General features: G+C 39.9%; 1 protein-coding gene across 1 annotated transcript in view; it reads left to right on the plus strand.

The window, feature by feature from the left end:
* The window catches only part of LOC123973308 (E3 ubiquitin-protein ligase SH3RF3-like), a 100,718-nt gene that overhangs the window by 60,146 nt on the left and 25,809 nt on the right, over nt 1-14,763 (plus strand). The window contains exons 2-3 of the mRNA XM_046053218.1: nt 6,594-6,869; nt 9,866-9,961. Coding sequence (XP_045909174.1) covers nt 6,594-6,869; nt 9,866-9,961 — 372 coding nt within the window. The remainder of the gene's footprint in view (nt 1-6,593; nt 6,870-9,865; nt 9,962-14,763) is intronic.

The raw sequence follows: 14,763 nt of genomic DNA on the forward strand, positions 1-14,763 counted from the left end.
ATATAATTATGCATGTATGCACATTCATTTATATACAGTTACACATCTACACCATTACAACCTTTAGCTGTTAAGCAAGACTTACAGATATGTTTCCAAGCTCTATTAGCAAATTATTAAAATTAATTTTACGGTGACTCAGGGTCCTTTTAATCATGATGCCAACAAGTAAACTTGCCAGAACATTTATGGAGTGAAGTGCATGTGCAATGGTCTTTACAGTGCTGTGAAGACACTAAGCAAAAGCACCAACTCACTCAAGTAGCGCAGCAGTTAGAACAAAAGAGGGGGAGACAGAAAGAGTGAGGGTGAAAGAAAAAGTTAAGAGAAGAGGAAAGTACTTACTGCATTGCATATTCATAGTTCTTACACATCATCAAAGTCCTACAAATGTCTTTTCCCCTTAAAAATTCAAGGTCTAAAAGTGTCTTGTATTATTCTATTTGAAGAAATGACACTGCTAAGGTGGCACTACGTTTTATGTAGCAATAATTCACATTTTAACCTTGAAGAATGTTTCCATTTGCAACTCGTGTAAGGTGGGAGTGATACCAATAGTAATACACATTAAGTTTTTCCATTATTTGCTAGGGGAGAACTTTCTTGCAGTGGCTGGTGTTCAGTTTACATTATGGTGTATTTCAGATGCTTCCTCTGGCAGATCTCTTGTGATGGATTTTGTAATATCCACATAATATATAACAGTTAAGCTATATTTGATCAGTTAGCCACAGGAAAAACTAGTATAATACAACAGCAAACAACAGAAATGGCTCAGTGTTTAGATTTAATTATTTTTAAATATAGGCCTCCTTCATGAAGCCTTACCCACCTGCCTCAGGCCCAGGTCCCCTGGTTTAGCTGATGCCCTCCGAGCAATAAACCCAGTGGTTCCTTGATTAAGCCCCTCCAGCAGAGTCTAGGAGATCACCCCAGTCTGGTGCCCCAGAGAAAAAGAAACGTGAGAGGTAAGACAGACAAGGTGTAAGGCTGGAAATGAGAGCGGAGAATAATAACAGGAATGTGAGAAAACACAAGAGGCAGAGAGGGAGAAGGAAACGAAGGGAAGCAGGTGAGAAGATGAAAAGAGTAATATGAAATCTGAAAGGTAAAGCTGGTTTTGTTCACATCTCCATTCCCGTCCACCATTCTTCTTTTCTCCTCTTCGTTTTGGTTGCAGGTTTTCACTCCCAGCTTCTTCGGTGGAGCTGTTGGGGAAAATGGCCTAACTCAAAGGAACCTCAGCAGTGCTCTTCCGCTTCGCTGCCCAACTTTATCCTGCTGGTTCAGGGTCAACCGCGTCTCCTAGAAATTACTTATATACACAACTCTTTTACAACATTATGTGTGGAGGAATAGCAGTGACACCCAGATTACTTATTTTATCAACATAATAAGGAAATGTTGTTAATTAGCATTAAAATTGTAAAATATTTATACTGAATGTATCCGTAAAATGTTCACAGATAACATATTTTATTTGTTTTTAGCCAAAATATCTTGCAACAGAATATTTGCTCAGGCCAACTACAGTATTTATTTATATCAAACTTCTTTATGGTTATGTTTAGGCACTCACAGCACATGGTTTAAGTTAGAGAGAGATCATGGTTTCAGTTTAATGTGGAAAAGGTCTCCAGTGACCTGAAACTACTTTTAACTACTTAAACTACTTACTAACTTTTCCTAAAGTTATCCAGATCTTTCACTGCTCTCCTCGTATCCTCCCTCACCTCTTCCCTTTCTCCATTCAGTGCTTTTTGCTATTTTTCTTCACACACACACACACACTCACACACACACACAAACCTCAACTGCGGTGTAGAAATACAAGCGTAGACTTTGTACTGCTATTTCAGCTTCAACTAATTGCCAGAACCCTTTAATATAGATGTGCTCATGTCTGTGTTTTACACTCTATAGCCACCTGTTCATATGTTTTTGTGTATTTTTGGTCCACTGCTGTTTTTCATGGTTTGGGTTAGGGCCCTTAGTTTCAATTGAGGGAAATCAACAATGCCCCCATGCACAAAGTAAGGTAAAGAAATGGTTTCCGAGTTTAGTGTGGAAGAACATGGCTGCACAGAGCCTTGACCTCGACCCCAACACTTGTGGAGTGAACAATCATTATGGTCTTATCGCCCAACATCAGTGCCTGACCTCGCTCTTGTGAATTATTGGGAGCAAAACCCTGCAGCCAAATGTCCAAATCTTGTGGAAAGATTTTGGAAAGCCTGAAACAAGAAGGGTGGAGGCTGTTATAGCAGTAAATATTGTCCATAGTTTTGAAATTAGATGTATTTACTAGTGCTGTCTCTGAATAATGTCCCCCTGCCTATAGTTGACTGATAGGCGAATCGTGTGTTTTTGTGCTCCATTGTTCTACATTCACCAGTCTTATGCAGAGTTTGCGTGCATGCCCTGCTGCTGACAACTGCATGCACTTTGCGGTTCCTCGCGGGTCTATTTGAAGTAGCCGGCTGTTTAAAAATGCTATAATATTCTTTGTGTGTTCATCAACGGTGATAAATTATCCGACAGTCCCACGAGGTGCGGACAACTTGGCTCAAAACCAGTGAAGCTGGGGCTCCGTCTCTTCAGCAAGTGTTCCTCCACTGCCACTACACACATACACCTACGCACACATGCGCACTGACGACCCAGGGTTAGGGTTACAATTTTGGATTTATTCATGCACTTCAAAGTTTTTTTTTCTTTTTACATGTTTATTTACAGCATAAATAGGCTGTATATTAACTTATTGGGAAAAAACTGGTAGTGCTATGTAAAATCAGACGTTGAGCACCCCCAAATCGCCAAAATGGCATGATCCTTGTTTGGCTGTGAAGCTTCGACTGTGAGATCAGGCTCTGCCCATCGAAGCATCAAATCCTCGACTATTAGGGGTCAGCCCTAGTATTTACATATAGTCACTTCATGTGTCTCAGATGAATCTGGTCAAAAAAAAGTGTAAATGCATCTAGAAAGTATTGAAATCCATTTGCTTAAAGAGGTGGTTTGAGACTCATTCTAGCGCAATGTTGCAAAGGTTTAAATTCATCAGACACATACGTAAGAATGAACTTCCCCCAAGTATGTTTATGTCAAGCAGGAAGCTTCCGGTCAGAAACCTGAGGTTTGAAACCTGAACGCGGAAGTCCCTTAAACCTTCATTCTATTGAAGAGCCAGCAGGGGGCAACTCTTCTGGTTGCAAAAAGAAGACATTAGAAATTCCATTAGAAATAATGGTAAAATGACCCTACATCCCTGCGACCCTGTACGCAGGATAAGCGGTTGACGATGGATGGATGGATGACCGTACTTCTCAGCTGATTAATTACCTCAGTAAACACTTTCCTAATGAGTTTATGGTCTCAATCACTAGTTTCATGTCTTCTTCAATACAATATGATGTTCATTTAGTAAATTATGGTCCCATTTAGAGGAAAATAGACCATAAAGCAGAGCTTTATCTGGGGGGGGGGGGATTATCTGTGATTGACAAGTCATTACCATGGTGACCTATCAATCAGGCTGGAGTGACTCGTACCCACGGCACTGGGTAAATTTAACCAACGCCATTGAAAAAGCTTATTAGGAGTTGGCTGTTCACTTTCTCTGGTGAGTACATTTAGTTTTAAGACTGTTGTTCGCTAGACAAAATTGTCAGCTCTGTTAAAATAACAGTTCCACGCTAGCTCTACAAACGTCCATTAGCTCCTCCGTCTTGTCCAAATATGGTCAGGTTCAGTCCCACTGGTTGCAAGAAACTCAACATGGCGGCGCCCTACAGCCAAACTCAAGGCTTAAAAACGGCAGTCCACAAACCAATGGGTGACGTCACGATGACTACGTCCACTTCTTATATACAATCTATGGTCTACGTTAGAAAGTACTAAGTGGAGGGAGACTCTGCAGGCTCTGTCCCCTGTGATAATGGCAGCTAAAGCTACACTGAAATTAGCGGATTGGCTCCAGCCATTTCAAACATAAATGATTATGCAGAAAATGCAACGTGCTGCTGTAGTGTGTTTCTGAGCTTTGATCAAATTGACCACTGACCAATCTGAGTAGGTGACATTGATCTGTGTGGGTAAAGGAGCAGTGTAAATTAATCCATGGGAGCATTTAATGTGTTTAGTTGAGGGCTATTTATAGCTTTGATTACTAACTGTTAATTGTCAGTGTTGTGCTAAAGTGCACGAGTTATTCTTCTGGCATTCATGGCAGCTACCAAACAGCTTCATGTACATTACCACCAGCCGGTGAACTGGAGGAGAGCTGATTTTCATGGATTACAATTACATTTGTAATCTGGCCAACAGATAAGTGACTTAGTGTAACTGAAAATGTACTAAATTGCATCTGGATTTTATCCAGATATGAGACACTAAATGGTGTAAATGGGGTCACTCACCTCTGGGTGTAATATTTATGGGGTCTGCAGGCCTTGTTTACATACAGCAGCATTAGTTTTGAGTATTTTGTCATGAGTGTTTCCTCATATTGCGTCACCACTGATCTCAGTTCAGTCAGGCAGCGGAGCCTCTGGCCTTTCTCTTTAGTGTAGCGTCTGGGGAGAATTAGTTTATACGTGACATTATAAGAGTGTGTGTGTGTGTTATTGTAAACACCTCCTCTGGGAAGAAAATAAGTTTTTCTCTCATGCATTCTCTCTTCAGTTAAGTGCTGCTCTTTGTTTGCCTGGATCTTCTTTAAGATAAATTTTCTTTTAATAACTCTTTCAAGAACATGTTCAGTTTAACCGTATCCTAAACGCTGCAGTGTTTGTTTAGCTGCCCGTGGTGGAGAATGTGAATATAGGTGTGATGATGAATATCTGTCTGTCTGGTTGTATACAAATGTAGCTTTTATGTCACCTACAGGTTAAAAAATATATACACTTGTTGATTGGGTCTTTTATTGGACAACATGTAATCTAACCACATCTAATATGAACTTGATCCTATATAACTTCACCTAGATTGATGCCCCACTCCCCTCAGTTGTTTTCTACACCTGTCAACCTTTCATAGCACTTACTTACTTTTGTATTTTACTGTATTATATGTGTGTATATATATATATATGCACATATATATTTAGCTTAGTGGGGAGGGGTTTAGCAAACGGTCAAGTGGAAATTGATCAAAACTTTTTAATAGAACTTTAACATGAATTGAGATGAATTCATCATTTTAATCATTTTCTACAGAAGTATGGTATCATGTAAAAAATGAGTTTGTGTAGGATAAATGGATCAGTGTGTGTCCTTCCTTGACATGTGATAAGCAAGACACCACAGACCAGATTTTGATGAAACTCCAGAGAGTGATGCATTACTCCGCTCTGGCATTTTCAAAATTACTTGGCCCAAGGTGGGGGCAGCAATTACCTGACAAACATTTTAATAACCAGTCATATCTCACATACTGCTGGAGGGAATAAAATGAAACTTGGAGCACATATCCAACTACCCATGCTCAGCACATTTGTCTCCAGGGCAAACAGTTTGCAACATACTGGATTTTCCACTGTTTTGAGTTGCTTCAAAACCACTTTACTCCCCAGAATTTTTTTTTTCTTTCAAAAATGAATTTACTTATCACTGCAGGAGTCACTGCTTCATTTGCACCTTCCTTCAAATATGGGGTAATATGTAAAAATGAAGAGTAGAGCGCAATGCAAATACACCTGTACAACACATTTTATATTGTTAACAGTTCAACTAACTGACTTGAAACTGATTTGTTCCAGACATGGCACAAAAGGCACACATTCCAGTCTTAATAGGAAGAATATAATGAAATGCAGTTCACTGTAAACTGAGGAAAGTGTCAGCCCCAAGGTTTGTGAGATGCAGTTATCTGGCATCGTTCTCACACAGTGGCACTACTACTTGACAGCAATGCTTTTAATCCTCTGTAGAGGTCTCGAAATGCACTTAAGGCTGCTCTATGCAAGATTTTTATGTAAAAATGTCACCTAACCTATTATGTTAATCACTATGTGGAGCTGTACCCTATTCTTACTGAGACCCTGTTTTCTAGTGTAGGGTAAGATAACTGGCAGGTAATCTACTCATTCACATAGGAAACAACAATTTAGAAGCAAAATACAGTGTCTAAAACAGCAACATGTAAATGTACTAACCTCACGCTTCCTAATCTTTTTGGCTTGTGTCACGCAGGTTACGGTCTCAGTGCAGAGAAGAGAGTTATTTTTGTCCCTCTCACATTGTTTCATTTGAAGGATTTTAAGAGGGCTGGAGAGGTCCAAACAGCCAGTATTTCCCAAGAAAAAAAAATTTAAACATAATGAATTTTGTGTAACAGAACTGTTTCTTTTTTAGGCTTTATGCTATGTCCCGAACTAACCAGAGACTGATCAAAAAATGGACTTAAATCTCACTGTCACTTCAGGTCAAACCAAAAAAAACAGACACAAAAAAGTGTAACTCAGTACATTATGTGGAACATGTTGTTCCTCAACATGGTGAGGAACATAACAAAATATTTACAGCTTTTCAGATGCATGTAGATAAAAGTGCTTTGTTTGTACAGTTAGTGTATGTATGTGTATTATTTTTCAGAATATCCCAGCGTTGCCTTGTGGAAAAGCCCTCTACTCCTACGAAGGAAAAGAACCAGGCGATCTCCAATTTTCCAAGGGTGACATCATCATCCTGCGACGCAAGGTGGATGACAACTGGTACCACGGCGAGCTTAACGGTTGCCATGGTTTTTTGCCCGCTAGTTACATCCAGTTGCTGCGTCCCCTGAGCCAAACTCCACCCCAGGGCAAAGCACTGTACGACTTTGAGGTCAAAGATAAAGACCAGGATAAAGACTGTCTGGCCTTCAGCAAGGTAACACACACTCACATACAGACACATGCTGTACACACACACTCACTGAGGACACTGTACAGTTATATCAGACACTGAATAAATGCAATAATAAGAAAATATGTATCAATCAGTGGAGAGATTGAAGGGATGGCTGTATATGTAACATAGAGTAGTAGAATAAAACACTTATCTGTGGTGTTAAACCAGTCACCACTGACTCCCCTCTTGTGTTTGGTTCCCAGAATGTAAACAACAGCAAGTTCAAACACAACAGATTGAACAACTGCATGCTCTGTGTGGTTCCTTCCCAAAGGAACTGCAGTTTTCACATTTTTTCTACATATTTTGCTTGTACTCAATTTTTTCTATTTTGTAAATAAAATAATATGATCAGCTTTCACATCCAAAGAAATACAGTTAGAACAGATACATATATAGGCTGTTGTTGCTGTACTGCTACTTTTCTCTGACAGTCATTAGTGTGATTGTTTGTAATATGTGTTATTTAATAGTAGTAATATTGTTGCATGAACATGAGCTTCAACAGACTCCTGTCAGCTAAAATACTTTTAAGTAGCTAAAATCTGAATCTTCTTTGTGGTACAGTCAACTAATTTCTTGATATGGAACAAGTTATTAATGGAAGGAACTCTGAAAATCATTTGCATAGTATTTGGAAGAGGTATACACACTAGTTAGTTAAGGGATTTTTTAAAAGGATGTTTTTATACTGGTATAATGTTTTGCTTTATTGTACCATGTTTTAACATTTTACACTGCTTTAAAACTGAATTTGATAACATGAGAGGGATTTCAGTGGCTGATTTCAGTCATTAGCTCTGTAATCCAGTGGGTCTGATATGAGGTATTTCAAGGATGGAGGTAACATACAGTAGCAGCTGCTGCCCACAAAGATTTCCCCATAACTACCAGTCTACTCTGACCATAAGAATCTATTTTTGGAATGAAGATGCCGGCAACTGATACATATTTTGTGCTTGTAGTCAATTTCTTATGGTTCTACCACCAAGCTGGAAGAAAAAAAGATAGATGAAAGGCCCTAAAACTAAATTTACACCACCATGAATTTAAAACTACACCGGTGAATTACTGTTCCATACTAATACAATTTGTCATGTGGATTCTTGCTCCTTAAGGCAGAGTGACATCTAACATTGTTATTATTATTTATTGTTAATACATCATGTCTGCCTACATGAGCTTTTTTGGACATGCTGTACCGAAAACAAATTCCACTGACTCCAGTCGCATGTCCATAAAAAAGGAAAAAATTCTGAGGGAGTACTAAAGTGCGTGTATTTGATATTTGAACTCAGCTGCGTTGACAACAATCCTGCAGAATCACTTACTCTCCCTTTAAAGTGAAGTGATGATTTCTCCCGTGGGACATCTGACATCAAACTAATAATTTTTGTGTGAACAGGAAAGTGCATGAAAAATGCCATGTAATTCTGCTCTTTTTGAATAAGGCTGCTTGTTAATTAGAAGAGCATCATGCCACAACCAATACTGGTGTCTCTCTCTATTTGGATCTTATAAAGTTGATCACATTTAAGATTGGGACTAATTATCCCCGGGTCTGACTGTCGTTCCCATTCCGTTTTTGAAAATTAAGTAAAAAATGTTAAAATAATTATTTCGGATTTGGGTAGGTGTTAAATCTCTCAGGCGTGTTCATATCAAAGGTGTATGACAGGACTTGTTGACGTCTCAAAATCATGCCCATTTGTTAAAGTGTCACTAAAATTATAGTCCTCCCAGTCCTTCAGAAGTGTGTATCCAGGTTAGGTTTGATGTAAACAGTCATTTGTATTCCGCATACTCTTCTGTTCCTCAAAGCTTATCATTTTGTTCCTTCTGTTACACAGACTCATTTGTGCTAGGACTGAACACTCGACACATCCACTCTGTCTCTGCACTCTAATTGTGTCTCTGTAGAGAGAGAGAAAGATTATTAAATTACAGTGTACTGTAGACTTCACTGTAGGTGTTTTACGACTGATCACAGCAATGCAAAGCATAGCCATACTTTGCTGTAGATACTACCTTGTCTCAAACACACTGTTCTGCATCCAGATTTACAGACAATGATGAGATATCCATAGTTTACATTATTTGGCATTTTAGGGCAAAGCTAATCAACAGGTTCAAGATTGAAGATTACACAAAGCCATACTCTCACGCAGAGACGCATGCCCCTGTTGTGTGTTGTATGGGTGTTGTCAAGCAGAAACAGTGTGTGTGATACTGTTTTCTCAGTGTGAGAGGCAATTACTCAGTATGACTAATACACAGTCATTTACCACCATTATCACTGCCATCCCTAATGGTCTTACCAAGACCTTCGCATTCACGAGAGGAGAGGAGCAGCAGAGGGGAAAATACTTTCATGATGAAGTCTGTGGGTGTGGGTGTGTGGTGAACAAGGAACACAATGTTTCCATGAGTGTCAGATATAATATTAGTATATTTTACAATGAAAAAGAGCATATCATACAGTCCTGTAAGTACAATGGATATATAGTTGAACTGTCTTTTATACAGTGTCATTTTGGAGCTATTTGCAAAAATAGCACAACCTGTGGTAAGATGCATCAGTTTTCACCTCTGCATATACAGTTTTACATTCACCAAACCAGTTTTAGCTCACATTTGTCATGATTTGAACACTCCAAAACTGTACACTGCTGCCACAAAACCTAGAATAAGGAAGCTTTCACCACTTGGCCCCATCAAAGTTAGAATTGCAAGAAATAATAATGTTTTCGCAAAACGCTCATACTCACACATACTTAGAGGGTTTGTATATGAAAGTGATTATCTGCGACACCGTGAACTGAACTGAAAAGCTGCTGATTGGTTAGCATTTGAAATGAAAGCACCTAAAATGAACTGAAATCAGTGTGTGTACCTTGGGAAAAGTGTTTTGTATACAGCATGCAAGAACACCAGTGTGTATGTGTGTAGTCTCACTCATTTCCTCTTCTGTCCAGGATGAGGTACTGACAGTTATCAGGCGAGTGGACGATAACTGGGCAGAAGGCATGCTGGGAGACAAGATTGGCATCTTTCCCATTCTCTATGTGGAGGTAAACCCACAGACATTACACACACGACCACAGACACACACACACATAAAACGTTATAAAAAGTTATTAGAGGAAGAGCTGTAAAAGCAACAGCAATGTTACAGCAGAACACCTGTGTTACAGTAATTCCATTTATCTTACTGCTATGTTTGAGAGAAGAGGCAGAAAACATTTTCATTCTTAAGGTGAAAGTCCTTTCTTGTCCTGTCTGCCGGATTCCCCCTCATTCATATAAGTGGAGGCTGGCTTATTCAGATTTTATAAAGAGCGGGTGAATCGATCACCAGTGAAAAGGTAATATCCTGAATACAGTATGGTCAGATAATAAATGAATACTCCCAGGTTTCAGATATATTTGATTTGTTATGTTGTACATGGTGAAGACGTAGCTCTATATTAGTTGGTGGAAATTGATCATATATAAATATATATATACATATATATAAATATATATATATATGTGTGTGTGTGTATAAGTGTTTTGTGTGTTCATTATTCTCTATAAAAAGCATTATGCTTTTATGTTAAACTGCATTGAGGTTCCACATGTTTCTGTATCGGGATGTGATTTTATGGCAGCTATGTTTGACCTCGTATCTGTAGGAATACACAACCAAAACATTCGAATTGCCCCAGAAATACAAATTGCATTAGCAATGCTGTTTGAAGCAAGGCTGAGGTGGAGTTTTCTTTTAGGGATTTGCTCTCAGTAAAAGGATAAAAGCCCAACACCCCAAAAATTGTACCTCCTTTCATAATGCCATGCCTGTCAAGAGTGAAATATAGTTTACTTTAATCCTTGTGCAACTGAACAAAATATCATGCAAGTTGCTCTGGGTCACATTTAAGGCTTCTAAGTTGTGGTTAAAAGCCACTGGTAGAAACTGGAAGGATGTGTGTTTCCTTCTTTCTTGCTGTTGTCAAGGCTTTAAATTTGTGAACACACTGATTCTCTCGTGGCTGTGTCGAAAACAAATGATGAAACCTTCAAAACTGACAGGAGATTCACTCAAACTGGGGAGTACTGCTATGTATGCGTGTTTGTGAAGACAATAAGACTCTATAAGGTCAGATCTAGTGTAGCTAGTGCATTGTGTATTCATGTAGCATAGCTTAGAGAAATTCATTAAGGTGGAGATTAGAGAGAGAGACTAATGGGATGACTCATACTGCATGCTGCTTTTAAAGATTATATTGCTTTCCATCTGCTATTAATACAACAAACACTCAATTATACAACAAAATGCATGCCTTGATATCAGGATATATGCATATAAAAGCACTGTTCTGCTCATGTTTTTTTCTGTTTTGCCAACCTTTAATCATACTGTCCTCTCAAAACTCACTCTTTCCCTCTCTGGGTTTGCAGCCTGCACGGGTTTGGACTCCTGGCTGCCCAGTCGTGTCCCTGAAATTAGCTGTTTGACCAAATGACTATCTTAGGTGATGATGATTAAGCCATAGGCCGGGAGATGTCAGGACAAACACACGCAGACACACAGGGGTTTCTATTAGATAGAGATTCATCAATAATTTAGGCCTCTCCGTCACTCTGACACAGCGGGGGTACAGGGGGCATGTGTGCGTGTGTGTGTGTGTGTGTGTGTGTGGTGAGAGCTTAATGAGTAGGGCCCAGCTGGACTCCTGCTGATCTGTGTGTGTGTGTGTGTGTGTGTGTGTATGTGTGTGTGTGTGCGCGTCTTGCTGGATATAAAGTGCCTCTTCTAGCTATTGTCTCACTGCTCAGATGGGAATGCAGACTGCTCGTGTTAATGTTTGGCAGTCTGCATAGATTGGTGATGAGGGGTTAGCAGATGATAGGGATGCCAGTGAAACATTACCGTCAAAATTATTAAAGTGTGTGAAGTGACAGGGAGTCACTACATTTGAAGAGGGTGCTGCTGTCTGTCCCCCGTAGCAGGCTTTCAGACCGCAAAATAGAACCAGAGTTTTAAAAAATGCAAGGGGCTTTGTTGGTGGCTGCATGAAATACAAACAAAGAAGTCCATGCTTTTTTGCGAGGTGAGCCTTTGTCGAAGCTCTCTGTATTGGGAACCCTGCTGTCCCAACCCAGTTCTCCCATTGAAGTGAAAAGCTGCAGATACACAGTTAGTAATATTGAGGTTTTATGGCCATCTAATTTTCTTTTTTTTTTTCGGATGAGCATGTCTCTATTTTCTGGTGGTTATCTTTACTGAATCATATAATGTAAGTTTACGTTTTAGATTTTGGCAGTTGCAGGTGGATATAATGGGTGTGGGCGCATACTTGGAGTTGGTTTATTTTGGGTTTAGGTGGGTGTAGCTGTATCTGTATCTTGATGAGGTTTTGGGTGGTTTGTGGAGTTTATGTGCACCTGGAGTGGATTAATGTTATAAATATACTATACTGGACTTGACCTCAGGTGGGTGTGCTGAGTGGGTTGGATTGGGTTGTACAAGTATAGGAGCGCTGTTGGGAAGTTTGGTTCAGCCGGATGTGATATCAGCTTTGATGAAGTGCAGATGGGTTTTGGCAGACTGAGATTGATTTATGCAAAAAGAGAATAGTTTGAAACAGGCTTTGTTTGTTTTGTTTTTTTGGGCCAGGTTTGGGATGAATATGGTTCAGATCCATGTCAAGGACACCTGTCTCCTTCTTTTATGATCTTTTTCTTAGTTTCGCTTTACATATCTCGCTGTCTCTGCAGCAGTAGGGAGTTGGAGCACTCACACATGCCTGTCTTGCTATCTTCGTGGGGACGTCATTGACATAATGCATTCCTAGCCCGTTACTCTAACCACATGCCCTTAACCTTACCCTACCCCTACCCCTTTACCTACCCTTAACCTAATTCTAAACTGAACCCTAAAACCAAGTGTTAACCCTCAAACAGCCATTTAAACTTGTGGGGTCCAGTATTATGGTCCCCACAAAACTAGTGAATCCTGTTTTTTGGACCCTACGCACATAGTAAAACAAAAATACGCACACACACAACTAGTAGCAGGTGTGAGTGTGTGTGTGCATGAGCCTGCATGCATCTTGCTGGCTTATCCTTTTCTCAGTGCAGATATCAGCTCATCAGCTACAGTCTCACTGTTACCTGGAGAGAGCACCCACCCTCCAAAAGACACTGAGTTCAGAAAATACAGTAAGCTCAACACATGATAGATGACCTTGGAGATTTCATTCAGCCAAAAAGACGAAGTGAAAATTGTCTATCAACAATGTCTCTCGATTCCTCGCTATTCCACTCTCTCTCTCTCTCTCACACACACACACACACACACACACACACACACACACGCACACACCCTTATCTACTTTACTGCAGCATGACCGGACACTATAGCTGTGGTCATTAAAGAGAAACTGACACAGCAGTCATTGGTGTGTGTGTGTGTGTGTGTGTGTGTGTGTGTGTGTGTGTGCGTGTGTGTGTGTGTGTGTGAGAGAGAGAGAGAGTGTGTGACTGGCAGTATGTAGAGGTACAAACTTGAATGCATGGATAAAGGTTACTTGATTAGTTGCAATATACTATGTTTTTGAGCGTGTGGTCTCACTGACCTTCTGTGTGTGTGTGTGTGTGTGTGTGTGTGTGTGTGTGTGTGTACATGTGTGTGTCTGTGTATGTGTGTGTCCTCTAGTCCGCCTCATGAGAGCAAACTGAGTTATATCTGCAGCATCAATCCATCATGCTTATTAGCATATGCTTTGGCTTTGATTAGCATATCTATTACTATGGAAATGCAACATCACCAACACTGAGCCCAGACAGTTCGATCCTGTACACTCTCTCACACATGCACGCATGCACACACACAGAAAGAAAGAAATGCTCTACTTAGTCCCCAGGGATTGTTCAGGAGTTTGAGGTTACGCTAAGCTGACATGATTGCGATGTAAATTTGTGTCTGTTGAGACAGGCACACACACGCACATACAAGACAAAGTTCAGTGAAGCACAACATCTTAGAGACCATGCCCTCTCACCACCTCACCAAGATTACACCAAAAATGTCCATACAAGAAGTTTAAATTGATTATATAGTCATTAAAGACATGTACTGTAAGTGTTATATTTGCTTCACACGTTTGGTTTTACACTATAGAGACCACTGCTGAAAACTGCGCAGAGCTATTGCTATCTATGCAAAGACCTGCGGTGATGCAGGTGTTTAATACACATCTTTCTCTCAGGTGTATATGTAGCCTGCATGTAACACATTAAAGCACTCAAAGTTATTAAAACTGTTTTACATTGACATGTAATATCTGCCACAAAAGTTGGCCTCAGGTATAAAATCATTTAAGTCAAAACACTCAAAGGCAAAAGTTTTTAACAATTTCTTTTAAAAATGAATGAATTTGTCCGTTTCATTCTGCCCAAATAATGCTCGGAACCAAATCTGAGCTAGCTTTTCACAGACTATTGCTGAGCTCACAAACGACTCATCGGAGCCTGGAATACACAACTTTGATGAACATGAGCACATTAAAGAAAAAAATCTTTTGAAACCAGTTAATGGTAGTGCAGAATGAGCCTGGGGAGGTGCAGCAGGTAGTTCAGGAACATTGAGAAGCAGTGTGAGTGTAGCAGAATTAATGAGCACCGGCCTGCTTGTAGTGACTGCTTGTAGATGAGTGATTGGACGGGACATGGAACATGTACCATATAACAATCAGGCTACTTATGTGGCTACCTAAACTGCTAAACACCATAATTGTCCACACACATAAAAATCCGTCACTGAGCTTTCCAACTTTCCAAAATCAAGATGTGCTCACAGCCACAGGGCAGAAAACAAATTGGCACAATG

The sequence above is a fragment of the Micropterus dolomieu genome, linkage group LG07 (genome assembly GCF_021292245.1).
Source record: "Micropterus dolomieu isolate WLL.071019.BEF.003 ecotype Adirondacks linkage group LG07, ASM2129224v1, whole genome shotgun sequence".
Taxonomy (NCBI): Eukaryota; Metazoa; Chordata; class Actinopteri; order Centrarchiformes; family Centrarchidae; genus Micropterus; species Micropterus dolomieu.